The following is a 15683-nucleotide window of genomic DNA, read 5'->3' on the forward strand; positions in this document are numbered from 1 at the left end:
AGTTTTTCAAGACAGGGTTTCTCTGTAGCTTTCAAGCCTGTCCTGGAACTAGCTCTTATAGACCAGGCTGGCCTCCAACTCACAAAGATCCACCTGCCTCTGCCTCCCGAGGGCTGGGATTAAAGGCCACAAGACACATTTTACACCCAGTTTGCCCACAGTTTTTGGTTCCAGTTTAGGGATTCTCAAAGTCCACTTTGTTCTCCTGTAGCTGCTCTATTTTCCAGGGAAAGCTCGACGTGTGTCACTCGGAGATCCTAAATCCTCTTCCCGGGGCTGTGCATCTTCTATAGGGAGGACAAGCGAGCACAGCGCTTATTAAGTCTGGAGTCTTCCGCAATGCCCGTCATTCCCTTCCCTCCGTGCAGCTGCCTAGTTTTGACTCTCTCTACCCGGGTTTAAGGGCACCTCTTGGTGGACTGGAAGACCCCAGGCAACTTGAGGTGATCCGTGTTCCGGGGACGGGGTCAGGCTGGAAGGCCGGATCGGCGCACTGCGGGCGGAGCCGCAGGCTTCCAGGGCCACCCAGTCGCGAGGCCAGTCATCCTGTGCTGCCCTGGCCCCGTGTCGCCCACGGGCGCCCGCGGAAAACCGGCGGCCGCGCAAGGGCGGCTCTACGGAGCTTCCAGACCGGCTCCGGCAGCGCGCGTAGACCGCGCCCCCGCGCCCGCGCACCCCCAAGTCCACGGACCTAGTGCGAGCCGGTAGGCAGGCTCCGCCCCCGCGCGGGCGCGCTCCCGCCGACAGCGTCCGGCAGCGCGGCGCGGCTCCGCCCCCCGGCATGGTGCGTGCGTGCGTCCGGGCCTCCGGCGGCCCCGCCCCCTGCAGCAGCGTCAGCAGGTCCCAGTGGCTTCGCTGCCGGGCCACATCGCCCGGGGCCAGCCCGGCCTGGTCCCGCAGCCCACGGGCCGCCCCGAGCTCCAGCAGCAGCTGCGCCACTTCCACGGCTCCTTCGCGCGCCGCCAGGAACAACGGCGTCTGCTCCTGCGGGGCGGGGACCGGATAGACCGGGCGCGGGGCGGTCAGGGAGTCCCCGCCCACCGGGTGCTGTCCCCTCCCACGAGACGCTCCCCCCCCCCGTGAGCTTGCGGGGTTCCCGTGCTTTCGGCTTCTGCGGGGCGTCTGCGGCAGGGGCTCACCCTGTTGTCTTGGGCATCTTTATCAGCGCCAGCCTGGAGGAGGGCGCGGGCCGCTCGGGAGTTGTTCACAGCCGCGGCCCAGTGCAGGGCGGTTTTTCCTAGGGCACCACATGGGAGCCGGTTACCCCGCAGGTGGGGGCCAGACTCCTGCGTCCCAGTTTCCCACGGGTTCTGGCCTTGGTGATGAGGGGTGGGGGACGGGACGACTACTTGGGTTTCTCAGAGAGGCGGGAAGCGTTGCCTTGGCAACCGACAGTCGGCGGCAAGCGTTGCCCTGGTGACGTCAGCGGCGCGCGGGAGGGACAATGGGTATTGTTCTGGACCGGTGGGACCGGGGTATCCCCATCCCGTTCCCGCAGATACTTCTAACATCCCAGTTTCACGGACTGAGGCAAGATATGTAGTTGACGGCGAAGGGGAAAACTCACTCTAGTCAATCCCTGCTGTGCCTGTTAGTTGAACCTCACCTCATTCCCGCTCTGCCCAACATTTCGGAAGCATACCAGCTCCAACCATACCCCTTTTATCTCTGGCTCCCACATCCGCTCGGGCTGCGATCAGTTCTTCAATCAGGTCCTCCACTGCCAACCTGGCAGCCAGCATCAGAGGTGTAGTCCCGTCCTCTGTGCGTGCATCCACGGCAGTCCGTCTGTTAGCCAATAGGAGCTGGGGAGACAGAAAGGGCCTGTGACCCCTGGGTTACCATGGACTTCTAGGCCAGGCCCCTCATGCTTTTGTTGTCTGTTTGGTTTTGAGACAAGGTCTCACTATGCAGCTCAAGCTAGCCTGGGACTCAGAGATGTGCCTGCCTCTGCCTCCCCGGTGCTGGGATTAAATGGTAGGCCCTTCAACCCTCTCCAGTCGCTACCTGTCAGATCGTGGGTCTCAGTTTCCTCCTTCTCAGACCCTAGAGAAGACCTCTCCATTTCACTTGCAAGCTTACTGCTAGTTCATGTGGGGACCCCAGTGAGGGCTGACCTGGCAGACTTCGCGAGCATCAGCAGCCACTGCAGTGTGAAGTGGGGTGCGCCCCGCCTGGTCAGGCTGGTTGGGATTGGCCCCAGCCTCAAGGAGGCGGCGGGCAGTGGTTGGTCGAGAGAATCGGGCAGCCAGGTGCAGGGGTGTCTCTCCAGTGCCCACAGTATGAGCCTGGGGGCAGGCCCCTCTATCCAGCAGTGGTTTCCAGGGTTTAGGACTTCCCAGCCACGGCCCCTGGACAATCGTGGATTCCACTGGCTCACAGAAGACTGTGGGCATCAGGGGTGCCACCCCATCTGTGGGTGAGAATGAGTACAAGGCCACATGAAAGAACACAGGAAGAACTACTTGGCCGCCAGGAGAACTGCAGCTGTTAGACAAGCTCTGCCTCTTGTTTGGGTGGGGAGGAGTTGGGAAGGGGATTTAGAAAGGGTCTCACTATGTAGCTATGACTGTCCTGGAACTCACTCTGTAGACCAAAACTGGTCTTAAACTCACAGAGATCTGCCTGCCTCTGCCTCCCCAGTGCTGGGATTAAAGGCATTCGGCAGTACATGTAGCTCTTGATTTAGCAGTTCAGCAGGAACAAGAGCAGGACGTTCTCCAAGGCTCTCAGGCCTGGACCTGAGGCGCACTTGCCTAGAGGGCTGGCTAGGTTGCTCCGCAGGGCAGCTTGCTGAGAGTTTGAGTTTATTCCTGCCATCTCCACATGGTGCTGTTCTGTCCCAGGTCCCGGCTCTGAGAGCCGCTGTTCTAAAGACTCCAGTTTGGATACTAATGGGCTTTGCCTCTAAAAGGGTCACTAGGATTTTTTTGGGTTCTAGGTTGGTTGTGTACCAGGTCCACACGTGTCCGTTTCACACTCTTGAGGAGGTGTCAGCATGGCTACCTGTGGGAGCTCTCCACAGCTGCTGTTCAGTGGCCAGAGCTGGCGCTTGGAGACCGAGGCTGTTTCTTCAGCCTTGGGGCAAGAGCAAGGGGTAGTGAAGGCCACAGAGTTGTCTCTGCACCGCCAATGCACCTCCGCGCCACTCCCACCCCAGCCTTGGCACCTCCATGCCATCCATTCCCACCCCAGCCTTGGCACCTCTACGCCACTCCCACCCCAGCCTAGGCACCTCCATGACATTCCCACCGCAGCCTTGGCACTACCATTCTGTTCCCACCCCAGCCTTGGCACCTCTACGCCATTCCCACCCCAACCTTTCATCCAGCCCACCTCCTCTCCCTCCTCTCCAGGGCCCGAGCACATGGCTACTCCGTCCTCATCCACTTCTGCCTCTGGCTTCAGCGTCCTGGAGGAGGTGAGTAGGTAGGGGTTAATTACATAGGCTAGAGCCCATCAGCATCTCCAGCATCCAGAAACCCTCCAGGTCTGCAGCAGTATTTCTGAGCACCCTTGGCATTCCCCTCCCCAGTCTCACTTGAGACCAATGCTGTCCTCGCCTAGCGGGGGCCTCCGCCGGTGGGGTGCCTGCTGTGTCCGAGGCCTTCGAATGAAGCCAGGGGGCAGCCACAGGGCCCCATGTTCCCGCCGTTGCCGCCGCCGCCGAATGAGCTGGAGGACAAGGAGAGCCCCAAGGGCCAGGAGAAGCACCCCAGCCACTGGTGAACACAGAACAGGCCAGGGAAGCTGCTCGGTAGGTGGCCCTGGTAGGAGACGGACAGTTACAAAGGGGGCGCATTCTCAGGGAGACAGGGCCAGTGGAGTAGCCTGCCTCAGTTTCCTTACCCGTCTCAGGTAACCGTGTTAACGGTAAAATGCTTAGGGAGCCAATATGTTAGGAATGCTAGCTACTGTTCTTTAATAAGCTGGAGCCCAAGGCTGGTCGTAGGACTATGCCAGAGGTTAGTAAAAGTTCTTAGGGCAATAGGGAGACCACTGAACGCATGTCCCAGGGGGAGATTCATTTCAAAGAGGAGGTGTTAGGGAGACCAAGTTTCTCAAACAACATTTTGGGTCTCACTTTTTGATCTCTACCAGAGATGGCATGCACAAAGGTCAAGGGGGGTGGTAGGGTCACCTACTGGTCCCTGCTTGAGGGTGAGCGGCCAGCAAGGGTCCAGGCAGCAGGGGCTCCAGGGCCCCCACTGCGGCCATTGCAGCAAGGAGGCGCAGCAGGAGCCCGGAGTCCCAGGGACAGCGTGATGCAGGGTGTTCCGGACCACAGCGGGACAAATCCACTCCCATCACCACCACAAACCTAGAGAAGAGGCACTTCAGGGACCCCCGTTTGGCCCCTGCTCCCCTTCTCCTACTCCATCTAAATAACTAACATTTGGCCCTCCCCTCCATCTCTGCTTACCCGGCACCAAGGGGGTCTGGCTCCTTGCCTGGAGGCTGGGTGTGAGGGGCTTGTCTTTCCCATGAAGTGGAATCCCGAGTTCCGCTCAGCTCCTCCTTGGCCCGGGTCCCCGGATAGGGGAACACCATGTTCCTGCCATCACTGTCCTTCCTCACCCAGAGCCCGACCCTCAGAGTCAGGGACAGCACTCGGGCCAGGACCAGCAGCTGCTGCTCCAGGGCTGGGGGACTCAGCACCACCAGCAGGGCCAGGGAGGGCCCCCACTCCGAGTCTCCGTCTTCTGGCCTGCAGTCGCCCCCGTCCCAGCCGCATTCAGCGCTGTTGCATCCTTTCTCACAGTGGCCATTGTGGAAGTGATCTCTGCAGTACTGGTCGTAGGCTGGGCTGCGGGTAGAGGAGAGATGGACTCAGGGCTCTTCACAGAGATTCACTGCCTCTCCGTTACCTCTGGCTCTCTAGTGACTAAGGGTGGTGGCCAAACACCATCTCCTGAAACCAACCTTTCATCCTGCCCCTCTCCCAGAAAGAGGGTCCAAGACCCTTTCTCTTGGGAGTGCTGGTTGCCAGGGGAGGTTTTCTGTGGCAGAAGGTCTGGGGAAGGGAAGCTGAGGCCTGAGACCTTAGAGTTCTCAGGGGTCCAGACAAAGGCTGTGCCCCCCACTGTCAGTCATTCCATCCCTGGGTTGGAACCCAGGGTTTTTCTTAGCACGGACTCTCCCTGGAGTCCAGTGTGGTCATCCTGTAGCTCGGGCATGTATGTCTCCCCACCGCCCATATCCCACCCCATTCCCAGGCTCCAGGCTCACGTGCAGGTTGGAGGGGTTTCACAGTCATAGCCATCAAACAGACACTCCTCAGAGTCGCACTGTGGGTGGCACCGCCCATCCCGGAAAAGAAGCCAGCACTGGGAATGGGGGGGACAGCCCTTCCAGGGGTCAGGGACCCCCAGGGAGCAGTCCCCTCCATCCCAGCCTCCTCCTGGGCCACTGCAGCCAGCATCACAAGCCCCATCACCAGCTCGGCCCTCACACCCATTCTCCCCTGGCCTTTGACACCGGGGCCCTGGAGAGTCAGGAGGGCAGGAGCATTGAAAGCCAGGATTGCCCGACCTGGGGATCTCAGAGCAGCTACCATTGTGCAGGCAGGGCGAGGGGGGCCCACAACCTTGTGGAGCTGGGGGTGTCAGGCAGTCAGGGCCCCCAAAGCCACCGAGGCAGGCACAGAGGGGTGGGGAGCCTGGCTTAGGGGAGGGCAGACATAGGCCTCCGTGGTGGCAATGATGGGTGCCGCAGGAAGGGGCTTTGTGGCTGCAGGTGGAGCCTTCAAAACCCTGTGGCAGAGAGGAGAGAACACAAAAGAACCTTGTAACAGTCAGTCTTCCTGAAGCAAGCGCCAGGGATAACCCTGCACAGAGGGCTCTAGACTGTCATATGCAAGAGGAGCCTCAGAGAGCATGAAGTCAATTTTTATTTTATTTTATTTTTTTTTGTTTTTTCAAGACAGGATTTCTCTGTGTAACAGTCCTAGCTGTCCTGGAACTAGCTCTTTTAGACCAGGCTGGCCTTGAACTCACAGAGATCTGCCTGCCTCTGCCTCCCTATTCCTGGGAATAAAGGCCTGCGCCACCACCACCCGGCTGCATCAAGTCAATTGTAATGGATGTTGCAGCTATGCCCCTGCTGACTCCACACGTAGTTGCCACATCCATGGTGGTGGGAATGGGTGAAGCGGGGCTGTGCAGCCATGCTCAGTTTCAGGGCCCAGGAAGACTAATCGGCTAGTGCAATTGACCACTTGCTGTGTCCCGGGAGAGGTCGCAAACTCTCCTCTTCCTTCCCAGGGTAAACAGGAGGAAGGCAGAAGCAGAGGAAGGGGTTTGGTTCCTGAGTGTTACGTTAGGATAATGAAGGAAGGTACAGCTTGTTGTCACAAGGGAGGCTTCAGCCAGTTCCTGCCCTCACTCGCACCTGTCCCCACACAGAGTTTAAAGCCATTCTAGGAAAGGCTGGTTTTGTTTCATTTTGTTCTTTAGAGATAGTCCTGTGTAGCCCGGATCGACCTCCACTGCACCACAGCCAAGAATGGCCTTGAACTCTTAACCTCTGAGTCCTCTCTCCAGCCCCGACCTTGAACTCTCGAGCCTCCCGCCTCACCTCCCAAGTGCAGGGAGGATAAATTGCACCACCGCTGCCCTCTGATGTTGCCTTTCCCCTGTTTCTGAGAACCGCGGTGAACTTGGGCCCTCTCCAGTTATCCTGTCTCCGGGGTTCCCCTGCTCACCGCCCTAGGGTTCTGGCTCTGGCATTCTTACCTTAGAGAGAAACGGGGGTTGCAGCACTTACCTTGGGGCAGTGGCAGGTGAAGCCAGGGGGTGGTCCTGTTGTGACCTCACAGGACCCTCCATTGGAGCAGGGCTGGCTCTGGCAGGGGTCTGTCTCCACCTCACACCTCTGGCCTGTGGTGGGGGCAAGATTGGAGATCACACCTGGCTTCAGTCACTGCCTCTGTCTTGACTTACTCCTGACAGTCGGTTCAGCGCACACTACGTGGGCAAGAGGATGCTGGGGCATCTTCTCTGGGGAAGGCAGAGGGCGAGGGACTGTCTGGGTGTTCCCGGTCTTAGCTGTGCCCCAGAGACCCCAGGCCTCACCTGTGTGTCCAGGCAGACACTGGCAATAGAAGGCGTTGGCTAGAGAGTGGCAGACTGCAGTGCCCGTGGGGTGGCAGGGTTGGTCGAGACACTCGTCCACATCCCCCTCACAGCGCAGCCCCACAAATCCTGGAGGGCAGGCACAGTGGAAGCCTCCAGGCCTGGGGGTGCAGGTTCCGTGGTTGTGGCAGGGCTGAGACTGACAAGCGTCCTGTTCTTTGGAGCAGTTCTGTCCTTCGTAGCCGGGAGCACACTGGAGACACGGAGATGAGGCACTGGATGAGCTGAGCTCAAGGCAGTCCGCCGGCCTCCCCATCAACGGTCACACCCCTCATCCCTCACAGCCTGCCTTAAACATGACATGCTACTCTTCCGTGACAGAGCTTAGCCCTCGGTCCCAAACAAGTGACACTGGGCACTGCCTCATTCTTTTCCCTACCAACTCACGCCCCAGCCGCTCTCATTGATTTGTTAAACGTCCCCTGAATACCTGCTTGTGACATGTGTATGTGTGTGTACATGCATGTGTACACGTGTGTAGGCCAGGGGGCTTTTCAGAGTTGGTCCTCAGGCTTTTCCATCTTTTGTTTGAGACAGGGCCTCTCATTGGCTGGGAGCTTTGTCAGTCAGGCCAGGCTAGCTGGCCCGCTAACTCCCCAGGGTCTGCCTGACTCTGCCTCCATCTCACCGGGATTACAGTCATGTGTTGCTGAGCCCAGCTTTGTACTCGGGTTTTGGGGATCTGAACTCAGATCTTCAGGCTTTTGAGGCGAGTGCTTTCCTGGCTGAGCCACCTCCCCCGCCAGGCAGTGTCTTCTGTAGCACAGAAGAAGGGGAGGGTAGCGCTCATCCTGGTTCAGTGAGGTTTGGCCGACAGAGAGCTAGTGCTGATTGTGTAATCGGTATCACAGGGTTCTCTTAGCAGCTCTAAAGAAACGTCACACTTAATCCTCACTCCGCAGATAACGAAACAGTTGGCCAAAAGGTGAAGATACTTTCGAAAGCCACGCGGCCTCGTCAGGGACGAGGATCAAAGCAAGACTGGCACTGCCCAGAGCCACACTGCGGTTTTTCCTTTGTGAGGGCAAAGTTACAAGTTCTGTGCCAGATGGCATGCCAGAAGGAAGCTTCGGAGAGGAGAAAATGGACAGAGACTCCAGAGGCTGTGGGAATGCGTGGAGGGGAATAGTGAGTGCTCTTCTCTTCATTTTTGAGACAGGGTCATCCCTAGCCCCACCCTGCTTCTCTTTGTCCGAACATGTTGGTAAGGGTTAGATATGGCGATGCCGGGAGACATAAATAAGAGGGAAAAGTGTTTGCCTTGTGTGGTGGTTTGAATAAAAATGCCCCCCCCCAAGCCGGTAGGGGGTGACCACATTGAAGCAGAAGTGGCTTTGCTGGAGGAAGTGCGTCACTAGGGGGTGGGCTTGGAGGTGTCAGAAACTCAGGCTAGGCCTAGTGGCTCCCTGTCTCTTCCTGCTGCCTGCTGATCAAGATGTAGGACTCTCAGCTGCGAGACTGGTGGTGGTGGCGCACGCCTTTAATCCCAGCACTCGGGAGGCAGAGGCAGGCGGATCTCTATGAGTTCAAGGCCAGCCTGGTCTACAGGAGCTAGTTCCAGGACAGGCTCCAAAGCTACAGAGAAACCTTGTCTTGAAAAACAAAAAACAAACAAAAAACCTCTCAGCACCAAGTCTTCCTGCCTGTTGCCATGCTCCATGCCATGATAATGAACTAAACTTCTGAACTAGAAGCCAGCCACGATTAAATGGTTTTCTTTTAAGAGTTGCATGGCGGATCTCCTGTTCGAGGCCAGCCTGGTCTATAAGAGCTAGTTCCAGGACAGGCTCTAAAGCTACAGAAAAACCCTGTCTCAAAAAACAAACAAACAAAAAAAAAACCAAAAAACAAAACAAAACAAAACCAAAAAAAAAAACAAACCCAAAAACAAAAACAAAAGTTGCCTGGTCCTGGACCTGGTGACTCTCCACAGCCTCTAGCCCCCCAAGAAAGTCCTTTTTCCAAGGTCATGCCCTTTCCCTCAGGGGCTGAAGAAAGTTCCTGCCTGCTAAAACGGGCAGGGCAGGTGGTCACTCTCCTTACCTCTGACTAGAACTTGTGGCCCTTCAGTAGACTCTGGTGTCTGTTGTCAGGGTCAGCGCTCCCGCTGTCCCTACTCCTAAGCCCGCCCCTCTCAAAGGCCCCCTTCTCCAGTTCCCATTAACCCTCACTTCTTCCTTCCCGGGAGACAACCTCTGCAGCTTGGAATGAATGAGGTGGTTATTTCGGTTTCTTTATTGTGCCCATTGTCATTCCCGTAGAAACAGAAACCCTAAGAATACACATGATCCCGGGTTTGATCCCCATAGCTATAAAATAGGGTGTATACCCGCCATCCCAGCACCAGGAGAGTTAAAGGTTGTCCAACCAAAGCAACACAGTGAGTTCAAGGCCAGAAGTGGGGTGGGTGGATAGTAGGGGTGAGGAGCTGGAGAGGTGGCTGAGCAGTTAAGAACACAAAGGCAAGCAGGGCAGTGGTGGCGCATGCCTTTAATCCCAGCATTCGGGAGGCAGAGGCAGGCGGATCTCTGTGAGTTCGAGGCCAGCCTGGTCTACAAGAGCTAGTTCCAGGACAGGAACCAAAAAAGCCACAGCTACGGAGAATCCCTGTCTCGAAAAATCCACAAAAAAAAAAAATAGAACACAAAGGCAAATAACACAAACAAAACAAAGTCATTTCTTTGCTGGGCACAGGTCTACAGACTAGTAGTAGCCAGTTCTGGGCCAGCCAGGGCTACACAGTGAATCCCTGTCTTAAAGAAAAAATAAAATAAAAAATAAAAAAAAATCTGTTTAGAGGCAGGAGAGGTTCAATGATTAAGAGCACTTGTTGCTCTTCCAGAGGCCTGGGTTCAATTCCCAGCTCCCGCATGGCGTTTCACAACTGTCAGCAGCTCCAGTTCCAGGGGATCTGAATCTTCTGGCCTCTAGAGGTGCTGGGCATGCATGTGCATGTGGTGCACGCACATACATACAGGCAAAGCACTCACACACACAATTTAAAAACGTTGTGTTTCTGAGCACAGGGTTTGGACTGGTTGCTCTTTAGTCCCAGTGTTTCCTCTCCTGGGTAGTGGCCTGGACCAATGAGGAGAAGCCCTCCTCCAACTCTGAGAAACATGGGACATTGTGTGTGTGGTGGGGAAAGGGCCCCCAGGCCACCCTGCAGTGGAAGAGGAAGAGGCAGGGAAAGGCTGCTCTGGGCATAGCAGCAGCAGAGCGTGGGGTTCAAAGGCAGGAACCCTTGGGTGTGTGAGAAGCAGCTGGAGTGGTGAGCAGTGCATGGCCGTGTGTGTGTGTGTGTGTGTGTGTGTGTGTGTGTGTGTGTGTGTGGTGGGGTAGGGGACAGGACACGGACATGACAAGGACGACGAGCCGGGACAAGAACAGGTGTGGCCTGAGGACAGTGGGAAGACAGTCCTGCGGGGCTTTGGGAGAAGCTGTCCCTGGAGGTGTTAATAAGGGAGGGACAGGCCAGCTTCTGTTTTAGTAGATCCCCTTGGCGGTGGGAGGAAGACTAAACCAGCAGAAGAACAAATGTGGAGGCCAGGGTTGTAGGAGTTTGAAGGTAGAATTCTAAATAGATAGATGATAGATGGATAGATGGATAGATGGATAGATGGATAGATAGATAGATAGATAGATAGATAGATAGATAGATAGATAGATAGATAGATGATAGATAGATGGATAGATGGATAGATGGATAGATGGATAGATAGATAGATAGATAGATAGATAGATAGATAGATAGATAGATAGATAGATAGATAGATAAAAGAAGGGAAAAGAGGTAGCGGTGGAATGGCTGACCTGGTGGGGGTTGGGTGCGTGGGTCAAAGAGGGGACTGGGTGAACTCGGTTCTCACCCACTCGACCACGCTGTCGTGTTTTACCCTCTAGACCGCTTACCTGGCAGACATAGCCGTTGGGCTGGGCCACGCAGGTGGCCCCGTGCTGGCACGGCTTGGACTCACAGGGGTTTACTCTGTCCTGGCACGACCTGCCCTGGAATCCAGGAAGGCAGTGGCAGAAGTAGGAGGAGCCGCTGTCGATACAGACGCCTCCATTCTGGCACAGGTCAGAGACCTCCACGCCTTGGGGAGACAGACGGGAGAGATGTCGGTGCTGTTGGGTTATGTCGGTTCATCCCAGGGTGTTCTAGCCTCTAGCCGTGGTGGTACTGTGTGGCTCCGGTGAGACAAGCTGCTAGTGGCTGTGTTAAACTGTGGCCCCCCTGGGCTGTTGGTAATGACTGTAGTCACAGAGCAGACCCGTGTGAGGGTGCGCTGTGTGCTGAACTGTGGGATAAATCTCTCTAGTTTCTCTTGGTTGTTTTGGCTGTGACATAGCTCTGTGATTGCCCTGGGGGTTGGGACAGGGGAGCACTGTGCTCCCTGGTTGGTCCAGGGGCTGGTACCTTGGCTCACCGCAGCTTTCTGGCAGGACACAGGGAGATCACAGTGTGGTCCTGCCCATCCCTGGAGGCACAGGCACTGGAAGGAGGGGCCGCTCTGGAGGCATCGGGCAGTGTGTGGGCAGGGCTTCTGGGCACACCAGTCAACCAGAGTCTGGGGGTTGGAAGAGACTATGAGACAGGAAGGCCTGCACTTCTGAGACCCAGAGAGGAGCCTCTGCCATCTGTGGCTCCCTCAAGGCCTCTCATTTCTAAGAAGACTTGCTTACAAATCGGTTGAGCCGATACCCTCTCCAGTACAGTCTCCAGCATCTGAAATCCGTCCAGCTTACCCCAACACTCAGACTTTCTTGGGGTGTTGGGTGGGAGTGGGGGATAAGGTCTCATCTACTCCAAGATGGCCTCAAACTTGTCATGTAGCTGAGGCTGGTCTTGAACTCCTGATTCTTCTGCCTCTGCCTCCCAAGTGTTGGGATGACAGGTGTGCACCACCCTGCCCGGCTTTCCTGCCTTCACCTCATACCCAAGTGAGAAGCTAATCCCTAGGCTTCCTCACATCCCTTTGTGTGGACATCTGTCCCAGGTTCCCTGTTACCCCTTAGTCCCCAAGACCCCGCTAGCTGGAGCTCTCCAGCCTCTCCCACTTGGCACATCTGGCTGATTGCACCTCACCTGGCAGCTGCTTCCTGTATAGCCAGGGTTGCAGAGGCAGCGGGCACCCTGAGGTGTGTCTTGGCAGGTCGCCTTGTTCTTGCAGGGGCTGGAGAAGACAGAGATGGTGCGGTAGGAAGGTCTGGGAGATGGAGATCGTGTAATGTGGGGTAACAAGTTGGGTTGTGGGGAAATGTAGGTCAGCTCCTTGGAGGAGGGGCATCCAGAGGATGGGGAGCCGTGACAGCCTAGAGCTCAAGGAGAGGAGAAGAAATGGGGGGCTGAGGGTTCCTCCGCTCCTCCTGGGGGCCTCACACTGCTCACCTGTCTGCACAGCTGGGCTTGATCTTCCCCTCACAGCGGAGCCCCTGGAAGCCCCTGGCACAGAGGCAGAGGAAAGCACCAGGCTTGTTCACACAGGTACCCCCGTTGAGGCACGAGGCTGGAGAGAGGAGTCTGTGAGGGGTTGGGTTCCAGGCCTATAAGCTGGCCCGTGACCTTGGTCACACAACACAGAGGTGGTCTGCCGCTCACCAGTACAGCTTAGGGATGTCCAGTTAGTTATTTAAAACCAGAGGGTCCTGGGGACCAGGCTTCAGGCTTGGTGGCTAGGGCCTTGACCCTCTGAGCCATTTCTCAGCTGGACATGTAACCAGGGGTGGACTCCCGATCCTCCTCTCCCAGCCCCCACAGCTGGGGTTACAAGTGAGCAGGCTTCATGGATGCTAGGCGTGCTCTCTACCGTCTGAACTGTATCCCCAGTCTCCAGTTAAAATATCTTTTCTTTCTTTTTTTTTTTTTTGGTTTTCTGAGACAGGGTTTCTCTGTAACTTTGGAGCCTGTCCTGTGCCATCACCACACACACACACAAACACACACACACATATATTTTTTTGGGGGGGCCCCAGTTAAAATTTCAAAGCAATGTCTCACACACACACACACACACACACACACACACACACACACACACACACGTGACCTGCCTGGTCCCTGTACCTAGCTGTGGTTCAGAACCCAGGACAGAACTCACCAGACACACAGTGGTCGATAAGGGTTTGGCAGTGGGAGCCTGTGTGACTCGGAGGACAGGTGCAGAAATAGCCCTCAGGGCTGGTGTTGCAGGAGCCACCGTTGAGACAGGGCCCTGAATGACAAGCTGTCACCTCCTCATTACAGGACAGCCCTGAGGGAAGGACAGGCAACTCTGAGACTCTTGCTTTCTGCTTTTCATCGCCTTTCTCACCGTGCCCTAAAATCCCCTGTCCCACCGACCTCTCCTTCTACCCAGGAGTCACCTGTGGTGACCCCGCAGCCCACACTCCCTTCTCCTCCAGAGGGCCCAGCCACAGCCTTGGTTTGTGAGCCTAGGCTGGAGTGTATACGGTATAGGGAGAGACTCACCTGTGTATCCCGTGGGGCAGGTACAGTTGTAGCCAGAGGGCTGGGGGTGGCAGGTTCCCCCATGGGCACAGGGGGTGGAGATGCAACCCCCAAGCTCTGTCTCGCATTCTGGTCCAGTCCAGCCCGCATCACACACACACGAGGATCTGATCATAAAGAAAAGGAGACGGTCCATCTCTTTCCCTCCTGCCTTGTTGACTGGACCCTGAGACCATCTCCTTTTTGGCTCCGACTCTGTTTGCCTTCTGTTCCTGTTCTAAGGACCTAGTTTACCTATTGTTTCTATGTGTATGGGAGTTTGTCTGCAGTAGGTCTGGGCACTGCTTGTGTGCCTGGTGCCTGTGGAGGCCAGAGAGGCCAGAAGAGGATGCTGGATTCTCTGAACTGGAGGTGTTTTGGCTGTGAGCCACCATATAGATTCTGGGCATCAAACCCCTGTCCTCTGCAGGAGTGGCCAGTGCTCATAACCTCTGAGCCATTTCTACAAGCCCCACTCCTTTTTTTTTTAGCTTAAAACAAGGGGGGGCAGTGCTGGTGCACCCCTTTAATCCCAGCACTCGGGAGGCAGAGGCAGGCGGATCTCTGTGAGTCTGAGGCCAGCCTGGTCTACAAGAGCTAGTGCCAGAGCAGGCTCCAAAGCTACAGAGAAACCCTGTCTCAAAAAACAAACAAAAAAGGGGAGGGACCTATCAAGTCCCTCATTCTCTCTCTCCTTCTTTTCCTTTCTTTTCCCTCAACCCTATCCTGTTCTCTCCAGGGTCTCCTGTGGCTCAGGTCAGCCACAAAACCTACTATCTAGCTGCCTGCGGCCTTGGCTGCCTGATCCATTTGCCTTTACTTGGATTACCGTCCTGTGATAACACTCCTGGCTTGTTCTGTGTCGGGAAGTGACCACGCAGAGATGCCCAGTAGCTGTTTAGGTAACAGGGACAAGCAGCCCTGGTAGTTATTCTCTTCCCCGCTCTGCCCTCTAGCCGTCTTCGGCCACCTTCACGCTGCTCATACGGTCCCCTCCATAGGTGCTCCTCATCAGCTGTGCCTCCCTTGTGCCTCCCTTCCGTTTCCCCAAGGATGCTGCCATCTCCCTCCTGTTCCCCCACTGGTCACATCCCACCCACTTGCACCCCGCCCCCTGCTGTCTTCTGTCCTAGCTGAGGCTGATGGGAAGGAGGGCATGGTGGTAGGCTCTTACCTCTGGCAATGGCCATGGTGGCAGGTGCAGTTGTCCTTGGCAGGGACACAGCCAGGACTTCCATCAGGGCAGAGGCAGTGCGCTCTGTCTTCCTGGTCTTGGCATTGCTGCCCAGGTTGGCACAGGTTGGGGGTGCACAAGAGAACATCACAAAGCTGGCCTGTGAGTGTGGGCGGGAGAGGAGTCTGAGAGGAAAGAAAGCCCCTGTTCGTCCTGAGGGTCAAAGGTCACTCCTCATGCTCCTGTCCTTTCTGGGTCTCTGCTGTCCTTGCCCTGGTCCTTCCCCAGCTCTGGGTCTCCTGCAGCTCAGAGCCACTATCTCGCCCGTTCAGTGAGCTGCTCTGCCCTCAGGGTCACTTCGTCTAGGGAGCCTTTCCATTTTCAGTCCATGGTAACACACGGGGCCTCATAACTGAATGTAGGAGTTGCAAGAATTTTGAAAACGGTAAAATTTTTCTAACATACAATGACTAAAAATTCAAAATTTAAGAGCAGCGTGAGTCTGAGATGCCTGACTGTGCAGCCGCATGCAGCCTTGGTTCGGAATGCACAGAACACCCCACTTTCTACTCCGGGTGTCGCTGCTCTACAGTGACAGACAGCTGCAAGGCTGCCCTGACACCTGGCTCAGATGCGAGATTATTGCATGTTGTAAACTGCGGTGTTTTTACTGTCCGCACGGAGTTTCCCATCCTTTAGTTTCTTATGTCGGTTTAATGGCTGAAGACAAAGACGGTATTTTCCTGTTGTCAGTCTTCAGAGTGGAGCATCCAGTTCGGTTAGCTCCTGGTTGTCTTGTCTTCGACAAGCAACCAAATCCACCTCAGTCTGCACATTTTTTCTTTGTCTTTAACAAATGGTAAAATTATATGTATATCATAATTTT

At 56.0% G+C, this 15683-nt stretch overlaps 2 protein-coding genes across 2 annotated transcripts in view; both read right to left on the reverse strand.

Annotated features, from left to right (window-relative positions):
- Window positions 1-15683, reverse strand: part of LOC101994656 (RT1 class I histocompatibility antigen, AA alpha chain-like) — a 629094-nt gene that overhangs the window by 567779 nt on the left and 45632 nt on the right. The gene's annotated exons all lie outside the window — the stretch shown is intronic.
- Notch4 (notch 4) overlaps window positions 79-15683 on the reverse strand; it is a 25090-nt gene continuing 9485 nt past the window's right edge. Inside the window, exons 12-31 of the mRNA XM_026777822.1 lie at window positions 14798-14957; window positions 13606-13751; window positions 13235-13387; window positions 12526-12643; window positions 12223-12310; window positions 11554-11704; window positions 11046-11230; window positions 7074-7326; window positions 6766-6878; window positions 5230-5753; window positions 4424-4807; window positions 4146-4321; window positions 3542-3767; window positions 3337-3412; window positions 2955-3078; window positions 2118-2413; window positions 1658-1805; window positions 1140-1237; window positions 409-984; window positions 79-287 (exon numbers count right to left, since the gene is read on the reverse strand). Coding sequence (XP_026633623.1) covers window positions 258-287; window positions 409-984; window positions 1140-1237; window positions 1658-1805; window positions 2118-2413; window positions 2955-3078; window positions 3337-3412; window positions 3542-3767; window positions 4146-4321; window positions 4424-4807; window positions 5230-5753; window positions 6766-6878; window positions 7074-7326; window positions 11046-11230; window positions 11554-11704; window positions 12223-12310; window positions 12526-12643; window positions 13235-13387; window positions 13606-13751; window positions 14798-14957 — 4025 coding nt within the window. The 3' untranslated portion in view covers window positions 79-257. The remainder of the gene's footprint in view (window positions 288-408; window positions 985-1139; window positions 1238-1657; window positions 1806-2117; window positions 2414-2954; window positions 3079-3336; window positions 3413-3541; window positions 3768-4145; window positions 4322-4423; window positions 4808-5229; window positions 5754-6765; window positions 6879-7073; window positions 7327-11045; window positions 11231-11553; window positions 11705-12222; window positions 12311-12525; window positions 12644-13234; window positions 13388-13605; window positions 13752-14797; window positions 14958-15683) is intronic.

This window comes from Microtus ochrogaster, unplaced genomic scaffold (assembly GCF_000317375.1).
Source record: "Microtus ochrogaster isolate Prairie Vole_2 unplaced genomic scaffold, MicOch1.0 UNK87, whole genome shotgun sequence".
Taxonomy (NCBI): Eukaryota; Metazoa; Chordata; class Mammalia; order Rodentia; family Cricetidae; genus Microtus; species Microtus ochrogaster.